This window comes from Fistularia commersonii, chromosome 8, assembly GCF_037954325.1.
Source record: "Fistularia commersonii isolate RoL2024-O1a breed Wild chromosome 8, RoL_Fcom_v1.0, whole genome shotgun sequence".
Taxonomy (NCBI): Eukaryota; Metazoa; Chordata; class Actinopteri; order Syngnathiformes; family Fistulariidae; genus Fistularia; species Fistularia commersonii.
Window position 1 is genome coordinate 15,709,826 of NC_141291.1, and position 26,692 is coordinate 15,736,517.

Below are 26,692 nucleotides of genomic sequence, written 5' to 3' on the forward strand. Positions count from 1 at the left end.
TTTATTTTATTTATATTACATTTTTTTCTGTTTAACACATGGCTTAGTCAATATTTATGTTATGCTTGCATTTGATTTGTTACATTTGTTTGTGGGCACATTTCACACATACATTTAGTTAGCACTAAAATAGCCAGTGACCCTCAAGGGTCCTTTGGGCTTGCAATACTGAAGACAATGTTTGAAACAGATAAAAACTAAGTAAAAATCTGATTATTTGTAACAATATGATCATTTTCTTTAACATACTGAGGGTTTATAATAATTTGAAAAGCCTGATTTGGTAGCATATGTCCTCCAGGTTCCCTGGTTTCCTCCCACAGTCCAAAAACATGGATGAGATTCATCGGAATAGATTGGAAAAATTGCCCAGATGTGTGAATGAGAGAGTTAATGGTTGACTCTATATGTGGCCCTGTGATCGACTGACAATGGGTCCACGTTAGCTGAGATACACTTCAGCATCCCATAACCTTGACTGCAGGATAAGCAGTAGATAATGGATGGATCAATGTATGTCGTGACATCACTATCTATACTATTAATCATAGGAATATGACATCACTGATGATACTGTCAATTCTATGTAGAAATATCACTGTGAATGCTGTAAAAGGTATGCTCTAATTTCTACTCTACAAAGTTAGCACCACTGTTGTATATCATGCAATATGGTCTTCAGACTGTAAAACCTCATAGAGGAAGTACATTTGAGGGGGGTTGATCCAAAATTTCATGGATTCCGGCCACCACAAGTGCCTACAGAAGAAGAAAAAGTAAGTCAGTTTAGGCCACTGTGATTATGGTGAGGACATCATGATCTACCGCCTTGTGTTTTCATGTTTCCATTGAATAGGTTTGAGCAGGGGTGGGCAATCACTTTGGCTGGCAGGCCATATTTCTTATTTAATTTTTAAGCATCATGGGTATTGGTATTGGCATCATGTAAATAGAACAAAAGAAAAATTGCTGCGAAAATGTTTTTGCATTTTATTTCAACTTTAACATAATGAAAAAAAGGAAAAAAATAAGGAGTTTCTAAATTTAATGTTAATTGAAAATACTCATCAATATATTCAAAGAAAATAGTTTGGCGGGCCGAAAAAAAAGGAAAACGGTCCATAAAATGCCCAGGTCTGGATTTGAGGAAAGTCTTCCACATTCTGAGCTCTAGACCCTGTCTAAATGTTATAATTTAGTAGATAACAATAATATAGGATAACTTACATGTGACGCGGAGAAAGGGGAAACAAAATACAATGCCCATGTATTGGCTTTTTATTTTGAAATACAACCCGACACATTTTGGGGAAATTCAATGCAGTATCTGCAATGGTAACATTGCGCTTGAGCGAACCGTCGTGCCTTCTGACAACACAATTGGCATGCTGGGAAATGTAGTTCACAAAAAAGATTACCCGAAATGCATAGTATTCTGCTTTGGCAGGCAGCAGGCGGGGAATAGGAAAAGTAACATCATGCCGAAATTGAATCAACCGTATTTGGAAGATTTAAATTAAAAAACAAAGCAAAGTGTCTGATACGAAAACATATTGTAGAAGGTTGGACGTTTTGAAGTCACTGGGAGAGGACAATTAGATCAGAATGATATGTTTTGAGTAACAAGCAGCGCGATTCGGCCCTCACGCGGGCACCTTTTAAGCTAGCTAGCAAAATAGTGGGCTGATTCGTAACCCCTTCGAGCGGTTTCATGTTTGTAGAAACTCAAGGATATCGTCTGTGTTAGTGTGTACCTCTTACACGAAAATGTCTGGTTTCAACTTTGGATCGGGGACCATTGGCGCCACTAACACGGGCGGAGGCTTTACATTCGGCTCCGTAACGAGGTAATGAAACTTAGAATTAGCCGTTTTAGCTACTGTTCGCATAGAATGTCTTCCATTGGCCGGTAGCGTCAGCCAAAACTTGCCGCTTGATTTGACGTTTAAAATCCCTATGAAAGGATAATTTCTGTCATTTTTCATTTAGTCTGCTTTTTTGTCATATGTGTAGCGTTTTTTGTAATCTTAGTAAAGGCGAATCTATCGTGACATTTGAATACATGGGGAATGAACTTCTACTTGTTAAGCGTGCAAATAATAGCACATTAGTTTCAAATTTGCGCCAGCGGCATGACGAAGTCTGTTTTTTTAAGCATCTTTTTGCTATTCTCACCTCGATCTCCAGTACACCTGCTCCAAGCAACGCAGCCGGTGGCTTTTCCTTGGGAACTTCTTTGGGAACTGCTGCTGCCGCTGCAGCAGCCCCAGCTTCCACCACCAGCACCACTAGTTCCCTAGGCCTGGGAAGCACTCTCTTCGGTCAGAAACCTCCTGGAGGGTTCTCTTTCAACACACCTGCCTCAAGTAATAAAAAGTCCAAGTCATATAATTTAACTGCAATTACTATTTGGCTTGTAACCATTAAACTCCCAACTGGTGATGTTTATAGGTGTAGCTGCACCCACTGCTGGCCTTACATTTGGTAAGTTTGTGATGACATCAAATCATCTCATCATTTTTGCTTTAAGGAGTTCATTTCAAAAGCAAAAAAAAAAACCATCAATATATTTTTCCTAAGGTGCTTCAGCTTCTACACCTGCTTCGACCGGCTTCAGTCTGGCCATCAACAAGCCCACCGGCTCAGCAACACCCTTCTCTCTCACAACCTCCACCACTTCGGCACCTGCTGGGGCTGGTTTGACATTTGGGTCGGTCCTGTCCTCCACTGCTCCACAGCAGCCAGCAGCATCATGTTTCACCCTTGGTCTTAGTGGCACAGCCTCAACAGCAGCTGCAACAGTGCCCTCACTTGGAGGTGGCCTCTTCTCCAGCAGTGCCTCTACAGGTGGGATGCAAGCAGGCCAAGGGTTTTTATATTTGTGTTTTTACCAGAGACATTTATTTTACTAATGTTGAGACTTAAATAAAATCAGATAATCCAATTTTACTCAAGACAAAAATCCATTCCTTATCAAATTCAAGATGGCGTCGAATGTCAGTTGTTAAAAGGAATCGTATCTGTACAGTCTGAGGCAAGTACAATGATAAACCTAGGATGCCCAAGCTGTATAATATCACTAACGTCATGTTAACCATGTTACAGGTCTGGGTCAGGCCACTCTTGGAGGAGCTGGGTTAACATTGGGGTCGCTGCTAACAAATTCCACAGCTGTGTCTGCTGCCCCTGCACCAAGTATTGGCTTGGGCGGTATTGACTTCAGCACTTCTTCTGAGAGTAAGAGTGACACATCATCAGGAGCTAATGCACAGTAAGTTTATGTCAAGAAGCCATGTACCTGTGAAAAATGTCTGTGTTTACTTGAAAAAGCAAATGGATGCTATTTGTGTGTTCTTTATTATTTGAGAATATATAGGAAGGTGTCATAACCAGCCTTGTCCTTTCTAGGGACAGTAAAGCCTTAAAGGATGAAAACCTACCCCCAGTCATTTGTCAAGATGTTGAGAATTTTCAGTAAGTGTATGAGAATTTTCAATAAGTGTGTGAAGTTTTTTTGTTTTTTTTCAACCTGATTTAATCAACTGATCTTTGGATTGGGGCTACACTAGAGTTTGTTTAAGGTTACAAGTGTTTAATATGAAGCTCTGCATGTGGCCCTTAAGTAAAAAATATAAATTAGGGAATTGCTTCTGGATTACTGGTGAGGCACTCTTGAATTGTTGTAAGTACATGTCATTTTTGTGTCAGTCTACATTCATGCATTTGTTACCACACATCTTTCTCTTTTTCCAGAAAATTTGTGAAAGAGCAGAAACAGGTTCAGGAGGATATAAGCAGGATGTCCTCCAAGGCCATTTGTAAAGTCCAAGATGACATAAAGACCCTCAAACAGCTTCTGTCTGTCAGTGCCAGTGGCCTGCAGCGCCAGGCTCTCGCCATTGACAAGCTAAAGATGGAGACTGCACAGGTAAAAGCGAGGACAAAATCATTTTGACATTAACACAGTGTTTATGATTTTGATTCTATAAACCACAACGATGAGTGACATTTTTAACAAATTTCAAGCACGGCACAATTTTGTCATTCACATTGTCATTCGCCAAATACTTATGGACCTGACTGTAGTGATACACACATTTGTTCTCATGCTATCTTAATTTACATTATGTCACAATTTATGCACCCATCGTATCAAATTCAAATTTTTCAAATTAAAGACCGCCAAAAGCAAAGTAATGTCTCTCAGCCTATATCGTCTAATACTTCTTAAATTGCGGTGCGCTGTGTGAGCATATCGTTTTTAATTTATGTTCTTCATAAAGTGCTTTGCTTAGTCTGCTCCTGTTCATAATTTTTCAGATTTTTTTTTCACATTGTCTTTTTTTTTTTTTTTTTTTTTTTTCAAGTTTTTGGTCAGTTTCCCCTCAATGTTTGGCTGTCTGTGAACCCTGGAATAAAAGCATAGGTGAATGTCTAGGTTGGGTTTGTTCTTCTCTTTTGAAAAATGAGGCATAAAATGTGCTGGCCGTCTAGAGCCTGCCCAAAACCTATCCACTGACAACAAGAATGTTCATATTTTTGACCCTTCCTTTCTGCAGACATAATAGCAATTTCCCCTTGACTAATGATCCCTCTCCATGTGCTAGCTCAACCCCTGGCTAAATGAAGATTAATTGTCTTACAATTTTAAGCAGTACTTCATGATTATAGGTATTGGCAAAGTGGTTCAATAATAGGCTCTCAAGTGTTTTTTGGTATTCTTAGTTGAGACACCTGAGCTCTTGCCTTGTGTGAAATCTGACTGTTCTGAATGTGAGGGTAAGAGCTTTGGTTACTTAGTGAGATGAATGATACAGCATCAAATGCTTTGTATTTTTATTTGTGGTGGTTTAGATTTTCTGTTTGAAATAGCACATGTGATGCATGAACAATGCCTGCCATTTTATATCTTTGTAATCACAGGACAATCTGATAATTGTATATAGTGTGTTTGTCATTCTGGACCAGTACAGTTTTGCACATCGTAATTTTACTGGACTGGAATAAAGAAGTAAAAAAAATAAATTGTAAAACTTAAGCAAGTGTTCCCCTGTCTGTATTCTTCAGGAGTTGAAAAATGCTGACATAGCACTGCGCACACAAAAAACTCCTCCTGGACTTCAGCATGAGAACACGGCCCCTTCAGAGTAAGTCAGCTTGCAGGTTGCTTTCCGGGTTTGAAACCATTTTTTCTTAAAATAGGTTAGTTATGTTGAAATTGTTTTGTCTGTTTCAACCCTTTAAGTTTTTCTAAATTGTGTTCTGTTTACATGAAAGTGCTTCTCACTGTTTTTTTTAATATGTATATGTTAGCTTTCCCTAATAAATTAAAATATTTTTGCCGGCTATGTTAAGTTATTTCCGCAGTCTGGTAGAGCAATTTGAGGTCCAGTTGCAGCAGTACCGACAGCAGATAGAAGAGCTGGAGAACCACCTAACAACACAGAGCAATGGCTCTCACATCACCCCTCAGGGTAAGAGAGGCTTTTTACCTGAATTTGACCAAAATGATATAGAATACAAATGTTTCAGTTAACTTTTAAAAATGTTGAAAAAAAACTATGTATTGTGAGCAATGATAGGGGGTAGTGTAATTGTAAGTGGACCTGTTAAGCAATGAAGAAAGGCTGAAGCGATAGCAAAATCAGTTTTAGTTTATATGACTTCATCTTTTCCTGTGATCTGTTTTTCTTCTTTCAAATTCAGTATTCTAAACAGAGAAGTAAACAGATTGTATTTGTTTTTCTAGACCTGACCTTGGCTATGCAGAAGTTGTACCAGACATTTGTTGCACAGGCTGCCCAGCTCCAGTCTGTCCATGAGAATGTCAAGGTGAGTATTCTTTCTCTGAAAACAATGATTTTTTTTTTAAATCATTGTTATTGATAAGAATGTATGTTGAAATTCCAAAAAATGTCTAGTGATGGGATTTGATCACATTAATTGAATTCAAGTCATTTCTAGTTTGTCATGGAACCAGTTTGGATCCTGCATCACATCGTTCATAATTTGTCATGAATTGTAATGTATTAATGGTTCATTATACAATGGCAAGCTAAAATGTGTCTTAGAATTTCACAAGACGCATGCAAAATTTAACTTGACAACCATGTGATTCTTGATGTCTGGTTTGTCACTTGTAACTGTGAATGTGTTTGAGTTAGGTTTTCTTTGTGATTTATGTACTTCAAATATTTGCTGAGAGAATAAAGGATTTAGTATGTAAACTGAAATGCGTTTAAGAATTTCATGAACAACATACAAAACTTGACAACTGTGTCTGAGTATTGATGTCTGGTTTCTCACCCATGATTGTGAATGATTGATGATTAAAACCTAACCAGCAGAGAAGGCCTGAAGTGCTTATTCTTATAATACAAATTTCAAAGTACCCGTACTCAAACTAGAATAGAATATGTCTACTACACACTAAATTGCACACTGAAAGTGAAGCTAGAAGCTATTGGCTGTTGCACAGGCATTCATAACATCCAAAGTACTCTTGACTTACCTGGATTTAAAAAATTAATAAATTAAACCCGTGTGAACACATGCATACATAATTTTTACCTGTCTGACTATGTGATCCACCCGCTCTTGTTTTTCTCGCCTCATATTGCAGATATTGAAGCACCAGTACCTTTCCTATCGCCGGGCGTTCCTGGAAGACTCTACCGATGTCTTCGAGTCTAAACGGGCATCTAATAGGAAGTGGCAGAGTGCACAGCGTGTCACAACTGGTCCAGCCCCATTCTCCGGTGTACCAAATGCTGCCGCAGTTGCCATGGCAGCCACTTTGACCCAGCAACAGCAGCCAACTCCAGGTCTGACTGCCTACAAGTTTTAGAAAAGTTCTGTCATCTAGTTGGATAAAATAAAGGAGAGAGGGGAAAGACAATAAAGATAAGTTTGGAAAGGGCATGATGAGTGTTTTAACGTGATTATATCATTGGAACAACTACTTTAAGGATAGATAGAGAAAGAATGACTGAAACAAGAAAACAAAGCCTTAGCTGACACAGCCTATTGTGTCTACACTTGTTCAAGACAGTGCAAGAAAAGGAGACAAGAGAATCTTACACAACTCTTGACAGGAAATCATTGTGTTGCCTTACCATCTTATCTCTGGCTCTCACCTTTAAGAGTCAGCTGTATTTAATAAGCCTTACAATACCTAAGTGAGGATGCTTTGTCGATATACATATTTTTTTTAAGTCGGAATTGATCAACAGATTCAAGGAGCATCAAAGCCAAAAACAAAAAGTTTAACGTGTCAAATTAAATTTAGTTACACCGAGGCTAAAATATCTACATAGAGAACAAATCTTTACCCAGTTTCTTCTTCTTTGTGCCCTCCCTAATGTGATGCTAGTTTAGGAATAATTGAATTGAGAAATGATGGTTCAGAAGTAGAGGGTTATGAAGTCAGTCCACTTGAATCTGGAATTCGGGGTATTTTATTCACTGGATGCTTGAAATAAGGCTACTTGATGAAGGTGGCTTTTGTCATTGCGTTAGACGCATCAGGTTTTTTGTGTGATTTAGATGCACTTAGCAAAATATTTGCTGAGTGGATAGGATTAAATATATCTGGTGACATTGTTTTCAGTGATCAGTTTGTGTTTAAGAGATAGGTTAATGTTGAGTTGACTATTTTTAGATCTCTAGCTAAGGTTTCTCCCATATGAGGATTGAATTGCAACAGCTAGTAGCTCTGTACAAACAGGTACTGATTGCTTATGTACACTTGTATCATACAAGCTGGGCCTATTTATTATCAAAGAATGTATGTCATTCATCAGATGAAAGTCTCTCCGTATTCTTTCCATCTTCAGCCAATAAATCCAAAACCAAATTTAGCAAATGTTATTTTACATTGTAGTCATTTTCAGCATAAGCAGGCAAGTGAGGATGCAGTTTTTAAATCCTTTGAAGAATTCATTCTACACCAGTGCTTTAACATAACCATTTAACATATCATACTGTCTCATCATCTCACTAGTTTGCTTCTAAATCTCAACTGAAACACTGTTGCTAAGCTGCTTGTGTGAAACTAAGTTTTTTTTGACATTGATGAGCACATCAGGGCACCTACTTTAAGTGAACAAACTACTGTGTAGTTCAGCATGTATCCTCTTGATTACTTTTTTCTGTTGTGAAATTGCAGCGTAGAAATAGTTTTGTAACAATGTCTGTGAAATTTCAAAAGCATTTGCAAAGGCATCAATCAATGTAAATCAAACTCACTTGAGTTAAAGCTCAAGTGAGCTTCCATGTCACCAAATCATTATAGTGCAGCTCCTGCTTAGACAGTTCAGATCGCATTGCCACTTAAATGTTTCCCAGACATATACCGTGTGTTACTGTGTGGAATTGTCACAGTGCAAATGTTTGAACAGTAGTCTACCTTTAATTGATTGGTGCGTGGGTAGAAGCTACACTGAATCTACCCTTTTATTACAAGTGCAAAATAGGGTGGTCATTTTCAATAACCTATTACTTCATTAAATAAGCCGTCCGCCAAAAATCATAAGATGAAAGTTTGTTCGACTAAACCTTGAATGGAGCAAAAAGTAACTTCACATACTCAAGCCCAGTTGCCTCAATAAATTAGGCATGTTTATGCAACTAAGGTAGTTCTTGGCAAGGTTTGTCTGAAAACGTACTTGGTACCATCAAAATTGTATCCATGTATCAAATGCATTTTTCATTTGGAATCTAATCAGACCATACAAAGCCAAAGTGTTTCCAGGGCTTAGATATAAGCTGTCTGTCTGTAGGGGTGGGACTGTGTTGCACTCCTGTTTAAACACTGTAATTTTCTATAAATTATTTCTGGCTTTGCAAGTCATCAAACCAGAAATTCGGGTAAGAGGTCGCGTTGTAATGGAAAAGTTCCAATCACTTTGCCAAATAATTATTTTTGAGTATTTATAACTTAAAGATTCATTGAGCTAGCAATTGATATGAGGACAGTTTCAACCTCTATATTTATTTACTTATTTATTTCTAATTGATTTTGTTTGTATGTTATTTAGTTCAAACTTGGAGAGACAGAGTGGTCAGTATTGCAGATACACAACTGTAGCCTTGCTATTGCTTGGCACAATGTATTTTTATTGACCCTTGAATGCAGTGAGGGCCTGTTGATTGTGCAGAAGGCCAAAAGCTTATTAATTTGCGCCACAGCAGGCATAAGAAAGAAGGTGCCAAATGACTCAGGTATTGAAGTATAAACTATTACCTACCTAAACAAAAAAATTAAATTTAGTGTTTTAATGGAAGTGGGGTCAATAACCATGTAAATTTACCACAGTATTTCTTCTGTTTCTTATATTGTGTGTGTGTGTGTGTGTGTGTGTGTGTGTGTGTGTGTGTGTGTGTGTGTGTGTGTGTGTGTGTGTGTGTGTGTGTGTGTGTGTGTGTGTGTGTGTGTGTGTGTGTGTGTGTGTGTGTGTGTGTGTGTGTGTGTGTGTGTGTGTGTGTGTGTGCATGCGTGCGCACATCTTGCAGAGGGTCATTATGTTGAAATTTCATGTAAAATTTACAATAGGTTGTCAGTGGTGACAAAACATACACATATCCATTCTAAAAAATGGTTGGTTATATGAGGCCATTCTACTGTTACTTGATTTGTGACTTCAGCTATGGGCACCTGTCACAGTACCGAGGAGCATTACACCTCAGAAAAGAAAGAGTAAACTTAAATAGAAAGACTACATTTACATTATGTCACATATTCTTGTGGTAGCACGTGTGTGGAGCTTTTCTAGAAAGGACGCTATGAGAAACTACTTGGCACCAAACTCTTAAGTTCAGCTGAGGAATGATTTTATTGTTCACACTAGTTGTACCTTACATATTTGTGCCAAAAAAAAGGCAGGTAATTTTATACTAACAGAATTTTATTTCTTGCTATTATGTGAGGAATCTGTTGTTTGACATTGATTTTGAGAACTTTTACAACTTCGTCTATGTATAATTGCTGAGCAAAACAATTCAAATCCTTCTCGGTGGAGCATTTTTGTGCTCAGAAACCGCTGCTTTGGATATTTCGGTCCTCCTTTTTAAGAACTACTTTAAAATTATGTATTGTAAGAGATACCCTTTTTGACTGAGCTGGAATTCTGTTTGCTGGATTCTCACATCCTTAAGCTTACACTTGAACATTGTCTTCCACATCCGTCATTTGAACGAGTAGAGTTACGTAGAGCTCTCATTAACCTTGAGGTAAATAGACATTTGGCCACTTCATTTCTATACATGATGGTATCCTGATTATCTGTCAGTATTGTGTAAGGAACAATAGTTTTATATGTTCATTAATACGATTTCAACTGCAGTTGTGATTGAGTACACAGGTTTTTTTTTTTTAACAAGTGAAGGAATCAAATATGACATATTTGCATTTTTTTTTAATTCCTTTGTTTGGCAGAGTACACAAACAATGATTCCTTTAAGTACTAAACTGAAACTTGAATTTTATTGACACTCGATATGTTTGTATTGATTTTGTAGAATTATTTCTTTACTCTGTGTGACGTTGAACCTCAGTAGTTTACTAAATTTAAGGGAGTTGGTTTTAACAGGTTCTCTTGAGTATGTGGTCTTTTGAGTTGTTGGCTATAACAGACTGTTTTCCAATCTTTATTGACCTCCTTTGGTAACCAATAACTAAGCTGTTACAATGCCTTTCTCAATGCTTTTCAATATATAGCTTCCAGGAGATTCTCATTAATTTAATCAAAATGTTCAGGTGGTTTTCAGGGCTTCTTGCGATCCCTCCCAAGTCAGTGGCTTGCACATATCTCCCCCAAATTAGATTGGTTAAAAAAGGTAGCTGACCACCTCCGTATATTTACACTTAACTCCACAAAAAATGTTAGGGAGTTTAGGGATCTGTGATATTTCCACAGATTCAACAAAACAGTGGCTTGGAGGAAGAAAAAAAAGGCTGAAACTTGACCATAGTAATTTCCACCGGCAATTTGCCATGTGATTGCATAGTCTTTCTTTTGACCAATATAAAGTGAAAGGCAGCCATAAATGCCAATTTCTTCTTCCTCTTGTCAAAATCATGAGTGCTTTTACTTGTAGTTGTGTATTTAAACCTATATAACCAATGCCTGTTAATACAGTATATTAATATATAATGGTGTGCCTTTTAACCTATATTTAATAATTGTGTGATGCATTTTTTTGGGTGGCGGGATGCTAGTTCATTCACTCTCAGAAATCTTGACAATTTTAAAACTTGTCAAATGCAGTAGCAGTTAGTAATTACCAATTATGTCATAAACTGTTGGTTTGTGTTTTATGTAAATGGTATTGCATATAAAATTGACAATAAATCAATTTTCTAAACAAACAAACGTTTGTCCTTGTTTCTTTTTCAACTGGAAATGTCTTAAACTGCTGACCAATTGGAAGCATTTCTAAATTTCATTCCATGAATTTAAAAAACAGAAAGGAAAGGGCAAGTTTCTGAGTGAAAGAACTAGCAAAATTCTGTTCTACATATCAGTAAAATATAATCTCACCCCCCCCCCCCCCTTTTTTTTTTTATTTTGAACATTTAATTGTTCTGGATGAGTACAGTAGATCAGCTGCTATGCAGATGTCTTGTGTGCAAGGCCACTCTATTATCATGACCCATTGTAAAAAAACAACTCTACAATAAACTACAATTCTATAACTACAATTCTCCCCATGAAGCAGATGATCCTTTTTAGATGAAAATGAGGGAGGCGGATGTATTTTTATGGACTTTTGAGGTAAGGTATAAGATAGTTATAACGGTGATATCCGTGGAAGAATTAAACAAATCTGTGTGACCTCATTGTGTCAGTGGAAATAAGAAATCTGATTAAAAAAAAAAAAAGACCCAAGTAAAGCATATGTTTTCTGCCTTAGGGACCCAGGCACCATTGGGGGCAGGGTTTGGAAACCCTTTTGCCTCAGCAGTGGGCACTAATTTGGGCTCCGCTACTCTGGGAGGTATTACCTCTGATTTTTTTTTATTTTATTTTTTTAAATTTCCTCATATTCTGCCATGTCCTTACGCAGCAAACCATCCCCTCCCTACACCTAATGTGTAATGTTTGGAAGTCTCATGAGGTTGCAGGTTCTGTGTGAATTATTTAGTTTCCTGTTCTTTAATTGTCTACCCATAATGTGTGTTCATACCACAAACAATTCCAATTTTTTTTCTCCTAATGGTATTCAATTAGAATTTGACCGTAACCTACGGTTATGATCAAACCAAATCACATTGTGCTAAATGTCTGCATTTCAGTATCCTGTAAACAATGTCTTGGCAAAGTGAAACAAAACTTCATGGAACACAGACTTGAGTTTGGGTGTTTAGTGAACCTACAGTTTGGTTCATAATTATTTGGAGATTAACAGTTTGAGTTTGCCTCTGTACATTGCAATTGGTTTGAAATCTGGTTGTCAAGATGTTTTAGTATTGACTTTCACCTTTAGTTCTATGTGTAACAAGTCTTCTTTTTATGATTTTAAGAGTTACAGTATGTACTATCAAACAGTCTCGCTCTATTTATAAAGTATACATGTATGCATATGGAAAGGTGACAAGGCCAGAAAGATATGGTCATCACTGAGAACTGATTTTGTTCCGGATTTTATCAAATACTTTTCCAGACCTTTAAGGCCACTATTTTATGTTGCAATGTGCTTGTGGATTTACTTAAAAAAATGTATTTTTTTTTTTTTTTTTTTTTTTTTTTTGCCGTTTATAACAGAAAAGACTTTTACTCCTAGCTGGTTAATGCAGCGTTTTTGTGGAAAAGTTAAGCTGTGGTAACTTATCAATTCATAGCAAATCATTTATTGTAATGTTACACAGAGGCAAACTTAGTCACATTGTATTGTCCTTATACTTTACTATCTGACTAAATATTGTCCCACTCCCTCCGGCCTTTGCTTTGCAGTGTCTTGTCTGTCCTGTCTTGCCCTGAAGTGTGTAGCTTGAGGCCAAATAGTCATGAAAGCAATTCTGTGTCTTCAGATCAAACTGACATTTGTGTCACTTTCTCTCACAGGTTTTGGTGGGGGGCCAGGATTTGGTGGGCTTGGGACTGGAGGGTCTTCTTTTGCCTTCGCCTCCACCAGTAAACCTACCGGGGGCAGTCTGAGTGCAGGTACTTGGGTACCAGAACACCCCTTACATATTGTAACCACCCATGACTTACTTTAAATTCCATAATACAAGTCCTGAGTAGAGATCTTTGAAGTGACTCTCCACTATTAGTTAGCTCATTGAAGACCAGTCATGTCAATTTTAGGCCTTAAAAGAGTACTTTGAGGGCTTAGAGAGCACAACCCAAATTAGAATCTTGATTTTTATTTTTTGTTGTCTTCTTTTGTTTCTTTGTATTTTTTTTTATTTTTTTATATCAAAACAATCTGATTGCAATTTAACATTGGGGCATTATCACCCTTTGCTAAATCCCATCTTATTCTGTTCTCTTTTCTCTTCACTAGGTTTTGGAAGCAGCAGCAGCTCAGGCTTTAACTTCAGTAACCCTGGCATTAACCCCTCTGCCGGTCTGACCTTTGGCGTGTCTAACCAGCCTGCTGCAGGCTTTGGCACTGGAGGGCCCCTGCTCCAACTCAAGAAGCCTCCTGCTGGTAATAAAAGGGGCAAAAGATAGAAGCATGGCGAGACAGAAGGTTAAGACTGACCAGATGGCAAGTTTGGGATTAGTAGGTGGTTTGGTCCGACTTCCCCAAAGCATATTAATTTTATAATTCATATCCAGCCAACAAACAATGAATATGTAATTTTCAAGAAGTGCCTCTTTTTATTTTTACAAGTAGAATTGTATTTTCCACTGTCACCATTTCATCTCAATCAAGTCTATTTGATTCCAAATTGCCCATCTCTGAGCTTGTCTGTTCAAAGAAAGAAAGATTACTTTGGGGTAATCAATATGCTGTCTATCAGGGGTAAAGGCTCTCACCACCTAACATGTGGAATATTTTGTCAAGGTCAGCTAAAATAGGGGTTTAAAAACTTCAGCAATGGTGACAAATGCCCAAGTTGAGGACAATTGGGACCAAACCAATGCTTTCAGTGACCGTAAAAGGAAAAGGTTAAACCCTGCACTTGCAAAATGAGAGCACGAACTCACCTATGCATTTTGCCTTTCCCTAATAATCTTTACCATTCAATGCTTTTGGGAATGCTAGTCCAAGAAATAGTGGGGTCCATTTCAAGAAATTTCAGTTACTTGGGAGGACCTGCTTTAGTCTGCATATTGTCCATGTTTATGTCTGTGTTTTAAGGTTGACAGTGCATTCTATTCTATTGTGTTGCACACTGTCAGTCCCAGATCTACATTTGGGGCACTCTCAATTGATGTTGACTTGGTTCAAGTCTCATTCAGAGAAATGTTAGATAAGGAAAAAGGAGGTTGGGTAATTGTTGGGTAAAAAAAGTCTTGGGTAACGTTTTTTTGGGGCGGGGCACAGTTATATTTTTATAAGTGAAAAGTGAGGTGATATTTGAGGGGGATAAACTACTGTCATGGAGTAATCCATGATCTAGTCCACGTAACCTGTGTGTTTTTGCTATAATCCATCCTTACCATTGTTTAACATTTTGTAGAAATGTTTTGTTTGCCCCTGTGTACCAGCAAAAGATGTCAGGAAAATAAACGCTGTGCTGTGTCTATTACATGTCTTGACTAGATGTTAAGTTAGTTGAAAATTAAAGGGATTTCACACGCAGATTCTACATGCAAACCCGCATCATTCATGTTCTAAAACAATTTTGCACTAGGCAGTGTATATGACCTGACAGTGATTGTGTGAATGTGCATGTGTCTCTTTGTTCTATCAGCAGACTTCTTGTGAGCTAGCTTCTGGTCTGGTTGGTGGATCTGCTTTTTCTTTTTTTTTTCCAATTGTCCATGTCAGTCCAGTTACCAAGTACAGGTAGTTGTACTATGATTTTCTAATCACAGTCTGTGTAAACCAGTATTTTCAACGATCTGTTTAATAAAATATTTCATAAGTTTGTTTTGCCATTATTTTGATAAATGTCTCTGGTCAGAAATGGTTCTAACATGTAAAATGTTGGATTCATATAATTAATCCAAGCCAGATCAATTTTTGAGAAGTCACCATTTCTACTCTCTGGAGAGTTGCTCTAACAGTTAAAATTGATGACTCACTTGCCATCTTCAAGTAGTTTACACTGAAGGTCAAGATACTAAATTTATAAGGTAACATGTAGACTGTCATTCTCAGGGAATTAGACTTTTGCTTCAATGATTCAAAGGGAGAAAAACACTTACCCAGATTTACGTGTTCAATGTCCATTGGAACCTATTTTGAGAGAGGATAAATTTCATCATACCTATCCATTCTATCTTAATTTTTGTAAATGTCAAACCAAACATACTTTATGTGTAAGGATACTTTCAACACCTTAACCTGAATGACATCGAAAATATGTGTTTGCATATGAAATGTTGGCTTAGGTTTTCTTAAATCCATCCAATCGCTATCAACCAGCCAGAAGAGCAATATTTCCTTTTTGATATAATGCTGTTTTCCGACTAACTGTAATAAGTACTTACCGGTATTTTGCTGACAAAAATGAAGCCTATTATCTGTTGCAATGATTTGTTCTCAAGGGAGTTAAGGAATGACCTGGTGGGTGGCAGGCAGCCAGAATATTTCAAAACTACAGCTGGAGCAGTAGTAGAGGAGGTTGAAGATGCTCCAAACCTGGCAAAACTAAATGATTTTATGATGTAACAGAAGTAATTTATTTCTAGTATTAAAACATGGCATGAAGGAATTTTAACAAATCAACATTTTTATTGAAAAAAAAGGAAACCAGTACCACAAGTGATGATTTTAAGAATACTAATAATAATCCATCCATTGTCTACTGCTTATCCTCCTCAGAAGGTAACGGGGGATGCTGGAGCCTATCCCAGCTGCCATCAGGCGCGAGGCAGCGTACACCCTGGACTCAATCCCAGGGCCACAGATACAGGCAGACAACCATTGACTCTCTCATTACGGGCCATTTTCCCAATATTTTCTCATTAACCTGCTGCATGTTTTCTGACTGGTCGGAAACCGAAATACCCCCACAGACGCTGGGAGTACATGCAAACTCCACACAGAAAGGTCCCCTGTGGGAATCGAACCAGGGTCCTTCATGCAGTTGAGCCAAAGCACTGATAATTATTAACATTTGGAAAGGTGTACAAGACAGTGGTGAGAACAGCGATGCTGCATGGACTAGAAACACTTACAATGACCAAAAGACAGGAGGCAGTGCTAGAGGTCGCAGAGATGAAAATGTTGAGGTTCTCTTTGGGAGTGACCAGGATGGATAGGATCAGGAATGAGTCTATCAGAGGAACAGCACATGTTCGATGTTTTGGAGAGAAGGTCAGAGAAGCCAGAATGAGATGGTTCGGTCATGTACAAAAGAGGGATAGTGACTATATTGGTAGACGGATACTGGAATTGAAGCTGCCAGGCAGGAGGCCTCGAGGAAGACCAAAGAGAAGATTTATGGACGTAGTGAGAGAAGATATGAGGGTAGTTGGTGTGAGAGAGGAGGATACAGAGAATAGGGTTAGATGGAGAAGGTTGATTCGCTGTGGCGACCCCTGAAGGGAAAAGCCGAAAGATGACAAAGAATACTCTATATAACATATACTCACATATCCTATTTTTATTGATCAATACATAAAGATACACAATGAGAGCATGTCAACTGAACATGTGCTTTAGGATGTTTTCCAGCAATAAGCTCCCTGAAAATGTACACAGACAAATGGATCAGCCATTGAGATAGATAGATAGATAGATAGATAGATAGATAGATAGATAGATAGAGAATTAAAAAGTATCTAGCTAGTGGTAACTGGTTTAAAGAAAAGCACTTCAAAACGTGGATGACTTGCTGCCCTGAAAACTGAATAAATTATGATTTATTGTTTTATATATTAATGCATTTTACAATTGGAGTACATTTAAAAGCCTATTTTTAAGGCAGCAACTTTGCTCAAGTTTTAAAAATGATCTTTGATTGTTGTTCTTTATCTTGACTTACACTAAGTATTTTGCAGTTCACTTGTTGATGGTCTTCGGTGATGATGTTCCTGTCTGATGTAATGAAAAATAAAATTGCTCAGTTCATGTGGGACATTCTTTTCACTGAACTTGTATAAATCATTATGATAAGATGTAAATGGATGTCACAATTCACTGATCACCAGAATATCTGTGATGTCAAACCCTAACTTATTCAAATACAGAAAACAAATTACTTTTAAGAGCTTTGTAATGTGTTGCCATAGCGACCCAACAAAGCTCATTCGTGAACTCCTACTGAAACTGTGGCGATTGGAGCTGATAAAGACAAGACACATGCCAGGGAACTGTGATGACAGTTTGAACCTTGAACAGATTTGACTGTGGCCCCTGTATTTTTACAATCAGAAAAGAATAAGAAAGGGAGAGAAACTTTCATACTTTGTGACCTCATGTGACATCACATCCTGTCAGTGTCAGCCTGTGGGCATGCTGGCTCTTTTTCCTGAATCTGGCGCACATTTTTTTTTTAATTAAAAAAAAAAAATCCAAAAATAATAAAAAAAGGGTGTTTTTTTTTTGAATCTCAAAAATGACACTTCCAGGCGATAGGGGGCAACAACAAGTCAAACTTGCCCAGACATTTGCCAAACCGAAGAGCAACTGTTGCTAAGCGACGCATTTGTTCACAAAGACGATTCACCAGTTATCATCCATCCAACAAGCTTCGTTAGCGACTACAGTTTGTATGGAAAATCCTTTTTGACCCTTTTCCTTTGAATGTCATAGTTATTTTCCGACATTAACCCTTGAGGGTAAGAGCGAGAACAAATATCGCAAAGCCTTATTTCAAACATTTTTCGACAATGAGATTCGGTGCATTCTGTGTTTATGTACACTTATGTATCTACTACTATCCTATAACATGCAGAGAAAAGAAATATATGTATCCGTAGCTTGTCATTGTTTTGCTGTAACGTATCCCCCTCATTCTTCCAAAGCATCTTGGTAAATCCAAGGCAACCAGAATTTTGATGTGAAATTAATGGTTTCATTTTGCCAAACTAGATAGTCTCTTATAACCAGGGATATGTTCAAAGTTTATTTTTTTCATCAAAGAGCTCATAGATTTAATGTGATCATTGGACTATATTGCAGCCATGCCTCCTCCAGACACGATCTACTGCGCCCAGCAAATCAACATTCCCCCTGAGCTCCCAGACATCCTCAAAAATTTCACCAAGGCAGCCATCCGAACACAACCCAAGGATGTGCTGCTGTGGTCTGCGGCGTAAGTCTTGATCTTTGTCTTTGGGCCTAAGATACAGGGGGGGCTTATTGCGTGTTAAGTTTTATTCCTGTTTTTGATGTCCTAAATTCAGCAGTAAGCATTTCCCCGGAGCAGCATCACTGCACTGAAGGCAGACCCTTTTCACCTGTGTGTCTCAGCATTGACTTGCTATAATTGGATCCCGAGGGCCTCTGTCTTACAGCAGTGGTTAAACTATCTGACTTTTTCTCAGAAAGAAAAAAAGCTCTTTGGAAGTAGTGGATAAGATGTTGCGTGTACATTAAGCATCGAGAATATTTGCAACCCCAGAGTACTCTGCTGTGTTTGGCTTGTCTGTTGCAACACGTTTTAATGGAAATTAAAACAAGTCATATGATGAATCAAAATCAATTCAAGTGTCTCATGGGTTACAGGATCTTTTTTGCAATCAAAGTAACAATTAGGTTATGTTATCCCTAAGGTGCTTTAGAAGTCCCAGTCCTGTTAGAGGTACTGAGACCATTCTTTTAAAATGAAAAAAATATATACATAAATTTAAAATATGCATATTTTGTGTCAGAAAATCCAATCATGTAATACAATTGATTGTCTGGTAACAAATTTACAGTCCTGAGGGTGAAGTATTGATTAATTTACATCGACGTACTTCTTAGCTCACTTCTGTCTCGGTAGTGAACTGTATGGAAGCCCATTTCTGTGAAAACGTTTTGGAAAAGAACCCTTCAGAGGTGGATAAAGACATAGCATTCGACAAAATGGTGGCCACATTTGATGTTTTTGAAGCCCAACAATGATAAGGATAGGAAGTGTAAGTGACACCTGAACAGGGATCATGGGATTATCAAATTATTTTCCTTTCACCAGGCATCTTACCCTGTGAAAAAAAAGGAGAAAGTAAACTTATCTGGACACTTATAATACCTTGATATTTGCACTTTGGTGTTACTTTACAATTACTAGCAAAGTTGTAGCGCTGTTCCTTAAGAGTAGTTTTTTATCTTGATTAATAAAGCAGTAAAAGTTACTTTTTAGGGATTTAATATTTTGGCTGGACAACATGTTATACGTAGTGGTTTGCCCGCTCTGGTCGTAGGGTAGATACGTAGTAACTACTGCTTTTTGGGGATGTTTAATGAACCCGATTACTTGGACACAGCCACAATACACCCTCCAGAATGTATGAATACTGTTACATACCAGATTCAAAAAGTAAAATTTATGAATTATTTAGCTGCTCATGATGGTTGTCAGTCTATCTTTACTTATAAATTGTCACAGACCTGCTTTTGGAGAGGGAGTGACAAGTACCAGGGCGATATAAGCAGCAGGTTGTTAATAATGTATGTATATGTTTGTGTCTGTGTATGTCCTTTCACAGATATTTCAGTGCACTGTCAGCAGGAGAGACGCTGCCTGTCAAGGACAGGCTGGAGATGGATGTTGCCACCCAGAAGACAGACACTGGACTCACCCCAGGCCTCCTGAAGACTCTACACAAACAGGTATTTTCCCAAAAGTTGAACTGTTGTGAGGCTGATCACAGGTGTCTTCATCCTCTTCTCACAAGTATTTGATTGAATCATATTTTTAAATTGTATTCTTTATGCCAGGCAGGAGGTCTCGAGGAAGACCAAAGAGAAGATTTATGGACGTAGTGAGAGAGGAGATGAAGGTTGTTGGTGTAAGAGAGGAGGATACAGAGAATAGGGTTATTAGATGGAGAGGGTTGACCTCTGAAGGGAAAAGCTGAAAGGAGAAGAAGATTATCTGCATTTAGCAATAAACGTTTTCTGTATGTTTAAGGGGTATAATTGTTTATTATATTTTAGTTGTTAATTAGTTAGTTTGGTTGTTTTACTCACTCTTCATTTTTTTGTGTGTCTTACACGCATGCCCCCTTTGGATAATTCAACGTTTTGCATATCATAAACCCATTTATCACACATTCAAATGCCATATCACTAAATGGAAATCGTTGATACAAACAAGAAGCATTTTCCATCCATCCATCCATCCATCCATCCATCCATCCATCCATCCATCCATCCATCCATCCATCCATCCATCAATTTTAATATGCTGTTGCTTAGACAGTAGTCCCAATTTTCTATATATTTCAGTTTTAATCATTTGAGATTGTTTCACAAAGTTTTTAAAAATGTTTTTTTCAGGTTATTTAAAACTATTTAAGAGACTAGTCTTTGGCACATTAATATTGACACTTTTTATCAATTTACCAATAATGACTGAAATTTGAAATATCTCATGTCTATATGGCTGCTTACCACCAGGAGCGCAACACTTCTTTATAATCTGTTTGATTTGCTATATCATTTGCAACGTAGCTCTACTCGGATCAAACATGCAGCAGGGAGGAGTTGCAGAACAAATGGAAGGGTCTGTGTCTTCCCTTGGATCAGCTGGAGACCATTCTTTCGCTTGGTAGCTTCAGCTCCAGCATTGACTGGCTGGAGTTTTTTGCACTGGGCTGCAGTGCCCTCGGCGGGGTAAGAGATATTACATAAAGTCAGATAATACCACTTTGTACCGCTTCCTGCAAGATGAACCTCAGCGGGACATCCAACTTCATCTTCATGTAAAGTCTGTTTACATCATTGATCGAGATATCTCCATCTGCGCCCTAAAGCTTAAAAAGCATTACTTGTTAAATCCTTCGTTGACTACTTGAATTCTCGCCAGGCTGTTTTGTCAAGGATTTTGCTGGAACGATTCAGCCAAGCAGTACAGATCAAAGTGCATTTCAAGCATTGAGACATGTATTGATACTAACCAACAGTCCACAAAAGTACATGGTGCTCAGCATAAACATCATGCGCTCAGAGTCAGCAGTTAAACAAGTTTGCTGTTACACAATTAAACCACTGGAGGGCAGTCATGATCTTTGCTGAGGAGCTTTTTGTTCCCCCCTTTGTGCAAAGGAATGTTTGAAAATGCTGTTGTACTCATCAATTTGTGCTTTGATACTTCAGTCTGATAAGAATGACCTTGGATCTTTCTTTGTTATAATTAAATCTTATTTTGTCTGTCTCTGAACAAACTCCATCAGAACCTCATGAGTTCCATGAAGTTTGCCTGTGAGATTCTAACAGAGGATGAGGAGGGTGGTGCTGCAAGCATCCCATTTGACATGTTCTCCAAGTTGTACACTTACCTGGCTCGCCTGGATGGAGATATACCACAGAGCCACATTGAAAACTTCCTGAATAGCCTGCGGCCAAAAGTGTAGGTGTTATATTCCCATTTCATGTAAATTATGCTCTGGTGCTTGGTCTGAAACGGTTCCATTGATTTTTTTTAACTTCTTTTTTATTTCAATTTTCCCCCTTGGATTTAAAGGAAATTGACCTGAATGATTGATTTTTTTTGGGTCAGTTAATCTACTAAAACTTGACATTATTTCTTGGCATCATATGAGCTTTAACTCCGAGGTTGATCTTACTTGCATGTCCACTTTTGTCACCTTTTTTGCTTGTTTTGTTTGTTCATGTTTGTGGCATATTCTGCACCTTGTGTTTTTTTTGTCACAATTTTACCTAAACATTCTACTAAGTATTATATTATGGCACTGAAAGTTTAAAATTAATTGTATATTTTAGACATACTATATTGTCATAATATATTGTCGCTACGGAGATTGTAGTCCATGCCATAACTCCACAACTTTTTGCTTGAACTACACCAAGATGCTGCAGATTGGCTGGATATTATTCTTGAAAGTACATGTATCATAAAGCCCTATAGAATAGGTCCCTGACAACTACTGAAAGTGTCAAAAAAACACCCTCATGAGCAATCAAAAAGTGAATGTTTTGCCTCAAAATATAGTTGTTCCAGTTCTTTTTCATGTTCCATGTAAATTGATCCAATAATTTATCAAGGACACATAGAAAACCAAGGTAACAGATCCAGGTTTGTTGTATGATCATGTGTGAGAAAAAAAAAAGGAATTTAAGATGCACCTTTCCTTTACATGTACTTCTTGTAGGATTGAGCTCAGTTTGCCTCACAATATGTTGTCGCTTGATGTTTGTGGGCCATGAAGCACAGTCGATTCCAGAGTTAAGCCGGGTCTCCTGCCCTCAAATGTTGTAAAAGATAGTGATATATACTGTCATGAAGATTCCTGTACTTACGAGATGAGCTGAATACTGATGCATTGGTTTTCTTGTGCAGCAATAAAAAGTTCAGATACCAAAGGAAGTGATACAAATGACAGTGACAAAAGAAGGTAGTGTATGAGGTCACAAAATTAGCGGTCAATTTTTGTGTAAGCATACTGATCCTCTTCAAAGCATAGCTACTGTTTCATTACTGAGGAATCTGACTCATTAATTGTTAGCATCAGGGACAGTGGTTTTATTACTTGACTGGCTAAACAGGGCTATTTTGAGTCTGTCTGGAATCTTTATAAGCTGCAAGAGGCACAAAGCTACCTTGCACAATCTGTCATGTGGTTTGATGAAGATGCTTTTTAGTGCTCGATCCCTTGTGTCTCGTTTAGCCAAAATTCATTTATCATACACGCAGCCTATCAACTGGCAGTTTCATCTCATTTGGCCTTTTTGCTTTAGAGACAAGCGCTTAGAGCACTGCAGTTTGATTTTCAATTTGTGTTAAACACTTAAAATGCCCTGTGTTTTGTGCGATCCCTCATGCAGCTTCATAGATGGCAGGCACAAATGTTCATGAAGACAGGTTTATTACACTAGTGAGTGAGAAAGCATACACAATACAAAGTGTTGCTTGTCTGAGACAAGCAAAACATAACTACACACAGTTTTGTCTCCTTGTAAAAATGTCATCAGTCAAGGCAGAAAACCGGATTCATTCTTCATACGCAGTTGGCAAGAGGTCGTTTGGTGGTTGACACACAAACTCCTACCAAAGGATTGTATCTGTGGCTGAGTCAAAGGCAATTGGCGAAAAGATAGAGCCCCTGCTAACCTGATAACGACAGGCTCTCTGTCCATATGACATAGCGGAAGGAATTTTGTCAGGGATTAAAACAAATGTCCATCTGGGAAGCACAAAAAAGGACATTATTCAAGAGTATGCGACAACTAGTATTGAATTTGGCACAGCAGCTTTCTAACCAGGAAAATTCTAAAACTGGAAGCATTTGAATGCAAAAAGTTTGAATGAATTTTACACAAAACAGTTTAAAGTTATCTAGACAGACACGTTCAAAACCTGCTATGAAAATATGTTGGTCCTCATTCAGTCTTTCTTAGCAGAAATGTTTGTGACAGACAGAACTGTTTATTCATCATCCAAGGTTACATTTCTCAAAAAGTCCATAGAGACTTTGTGAGAGAAGCAACTCAGAAGCTTTGAAGAGCCATGAGTAACTGTTGGGGCATAGATCATCACCATATGGAAAGAAGATAAAAAAAGACAACATTTAAAACACTTTGAGATGACCCTGACACTTCTCGTAAAATATACCACAGAATATTGTATTGGTATCCACTCTGCCCACCTGGACAATTTTTCAAAGACTTTCTCACTTCAGATATCACTTCAAAGATACTTTACAGAATACAAAATGAACAAAATAGTATGTTTTTGGTTTGAAAAGATCAACAAATAAAATTGATGAATGAAAGAAAATCAAAATGAGTACAGTAGTGCTATGAAAAATTCCATATTTAATGAGATGTATTTATTGGCTGCTTTATCTGAAGAGACAATCACATTGCAGGCAGTTAATTAAGGTCTGTTCTTGAATGTCTGTGAAACATAGACTTAATCTGAGGTGTGTCCTTAGAATAAGCGAAATACTTATATTGTATATGTCTGTGGAGGTTCTCACCCCTCATTTCAAAGATGAGGGGTAAAACGTCTTCAAGTGGATGAATTAAAGTCCAGTCTTCACGACAAGAAGATTTTGACAGGAATTATATTGTATAGTTGCAAGGCTCTATACCACAGTAGTAAGATGTTGGGACTTGTTAGGAAAAGTTTTGCCTGTAGAAAACTATGCTGTAGGCTGGACAGTGTTGCACAGCCTTCACAATTTTTTTGAGTGCCTTCATAACATCACATCACCAGGGAAACAACAAATGTGACATAGCTGTGTGAAAAAGTCAGCAGTGGGGAAAGTGGCTACCCATGGTTCCCTGATAGTGTTCTTTTAATGTTGTTGTCCTTCCAACGATCCATCCAATACCTTGGTGAAGGGCCATATCGCAGAGGTTATAATACTCCTTTAGTTTTATAGTAGCAGACTTCTTTATTAGAAAACATAGTCTCCTTTGTGATTGTGCAGGTTTTGTAAAATTTAAACTGTCTGCCAAAACACACACACTTAAAGTTCAAATCAAAAATGACTATAGTGTTATGACACAGTAGTCAACTCTGGTTTGTTGAATGAGTGAAAAAATAAATGACAAAATCATTAACATCTTATGTGAATTGTCAAAGACGTCACTTGAACCCTCCAGTGGCTTGAAATTATTTATGGACAAAAACGCAGCCATTAACTCGTCAGTGCTTTGACATATATTATTGTAAATTCCCACAAGATAAAAACATTCATCTTGAATATGACAACAAGCAAAACAGGGAACTACAACTTAATTGTAATCCAAGAAGCAGCCAAGAATATTTTTTTGTATCATGTGCAATTACTCTCAAACAATGCAGTCAATAATATTGAAATATAATTATTGGGTATTTTCACCACATCCACACAGGCATTATTACTCAGCCCAATATACAGTATGTGAAATACACTGATTTAACTTTTTTTTTCCAGGGAACTCCAGAAAGGAATGATTACACCGCTTAACTTCAAAAATCGAGAGGATATGGACCCCACCATGTGACGTCACACAGGTCAAGAGCAATTCTGAGAGCTGAATGAGAAAAGGGCATTTTAACCTAATCTAAATATTTTGCTTTGGCTCAGGATGTAGCATGTATACAGCCCACAATGACACTGAATCTGATTCTGTAATATTCTGCGACACTTACTTTGTGGACTGTATAAAAACGTTTGCAATTATATTTTAAGTAGTCTCTATCATTCTTCAAAGATGGCGATTAACTCATTTGTCGATTCTAACTAGCAAATTAGGATTTTTCAAGATTTGTTTGACAGAAGCATTTCTCAGCCAGGAGCCATTCAGTCCCACGATTGACAGAGTAGTCATTGTTTTGACACAGAATACATGGTGTTTATATTATCTTAATTACCATACTTGGTATATTTGCTTTGAATTTCTGGAGCATAAGGGTTCTTCTTCAATATTGAATTGGTTTTGGAAAAAACATTAAAACCAGCAGTAATTACTGACTTTTGGGTGTGCCTATTGACCCTTATTTTATGCTACGTTGTGCTGCCCTACAAAACAATTTTTGATTATCATTCTCCGTATATTATTCATACTGGATCATCCATGGTCCAACTGTGTGCTGGCAGGAGGCCCAACAGTAAATGAAGCTAATTTGTCCTCAGCTGTATTTGGGAATTATTTTACATGCAAAAAATAGGTAAATTTCTCCCATATTTACATGTGTTATTACTGCTTGTCAGTTATCACTATCAAACCATGGAATTCATTATTTTCTGCTACTAGCAAAAGGTTTTTATTCACCTGGTATGGTTGTCCTGAGCTTCTGAATGTCGTGTGTTGTCTCTTTGGGCTTCAATAACTGAATAAGCAAGAGTTTCAAAACATTTTTTGATAATCAGCACATTTCCCATTGCTAAAGGGAGCAAATCACATCTCAAGGCAAATCCTCTTGAGACACAAGCCGCTCTGTTAAAACCCCAACACACACAGTGCACACAGAGCACAAACCTAAACAGTTTAGTGTTTGTATGAAGAGGAGATTCATAGGAGATCTTTGTGCAGCCATCATCCTCAGGTATGAAACAAACGATGCCATTGATTTGGCTGTTTGTGGTTTCAAATAAATATATGAATGACTGAATGAGTAAAGGCAGGCAGAAGTTCTACAGACACCAGCAGCAGAGTCACATATTGCTTTGGAGGCACATGAATGAGGCCCTCTTGAGAAAAGTGCTGCTTCATGTATGACGTTATGGAATCAAGAATATAATAAAATAAACTAGAATTTTATTGCCATTGCTTTTCACAACACAACGGAATTGTAATTGGCACCACATACAAGTGCAACTTGTATGTAAAAGCAGTTTGACAATTTGGTATATAAGCATATTTGGCTTCTTGCTGTGAATTGAAAAGATTTAAACAGGACCCAAGTGTATTATTCTGAAGAGGAAAGGTATTAATGGAAAACCAAAGAAAAAATGCTTGTACTTGT

The 26,692-nt window shown here is 37.7% G+C and overlaps 2 protein-coding genes across 3 annotated transcripts; both read left to right on the forward strand.

Moving 5' to 3' along the window:
- The first annotated feature begins 1,441 nt into the window (after positions 1-1,441).
- On the forward strand, positions 1,442-15,043 carry nup58 (nucleoporin 58). 2 transcript variants are annotated; one of them, XM_086151381.1, is made up of 14 exons: positions 1,442-1,847; positions 2,188-2,366; positions 2,452-2,484; positions 2,581-2,847; positions 3,106-3,271; positions 3,409-3,474; positions 3,754-3,928; positions 5,068-5,147; positions 5,356-5,474; positions 5,750-5,832; positions 6,623-6,824; positions 11,914-11,997; positions 13,065-13,163; positions 13,507-15,043. In XM_086151381.1, the coding sequence occupies exons 1-14, from the start codon at positions 1,768-1,770 to the stop codon at positions 13,674-13,676; spliced, it is 1,803 nt and encodes a 600-aa protein (XP_086007507.1). In that variant the 5' UTR covers positions 1,442-1,767; the 3' UTR covers positions 13,677-15,043. The 2 variants fall into 2 exon arrangements, with proteins under 2 accessions (XP_086007507.1, XP_086007509.1); XM_086151383.1 differs by lacking the exon at positions 11,914-11,997.
- Positions 15,044-17,780: 2,737 nt separating this feature from the next.
- On the forward strand, positions 17,781-25,651 carry ropn1l (rhophilin associated tail protein 1-like). The gene is made up of 6 exons (XM_086150407.1): positions 17,781-17,903; positions 18,247-18,379; positions 19,758-19,881; positions 20,725-20,886; positions 21,447-21,622; positions 25,158-25,651. The coding sequence occupies exons 2-6, from the start codon at positions 18,249-18,251 to the stop codon at positions 25,225-25,227; spliced, it is 663 nt and encodes a 220-aa protein (XP_086006533.1). The 5' UTR covers positions 17,781-17,903; positions 18,247-18,248; the 3' UTR covers positions 25,228-25,651.
- The last annotated feature ends 1,041 nt before the right edge of the window (positions 25,652-26,692 follow it).

Coding starts and splice junctions, on each gene's coding strand:
- nup58 (XM_086151381.1), top strand. CDS start 1,768: ATGTCTGGTTTCAACTTTGGATCGGGGACCATTGGCGCCACTAACACG. Junction 1,848..2,187: donor ACATTCGGCTCCGTAACGAG/GTAATGAAACTT, acceptor CTCGATCTCCAG/TACACCTGCTCCAAGCAACG. Junction 2,367..2,451: donor TTTCAACACACCTGCCTCAA/GTAATAAAAAGT, acceptor TGATGTTTATAG/GTGTAGCTGCACCCACTGCT.
- ropn1l (XM_086150407.1), top strand. CDS start 18,249: ATGCCTCCTCCAGACACGATCTACTGCGCCCAGCAAATCAACATTCCC. Junction 18,380..19,757: donor GTGCTGCTGTGGTCTGCGGC/GTAAGTCTTGAT, acceptor GTCCTTTCACAG/ATATTTCAGTGCACTGTCAG. Junction 21,623..25,157: donor AATAGCCTGCGGCCAAAAGT/GTAGGTGTTATA, acceptor TTTTTTTTCCAG/GGAACTCCAGAAAGGAATGA.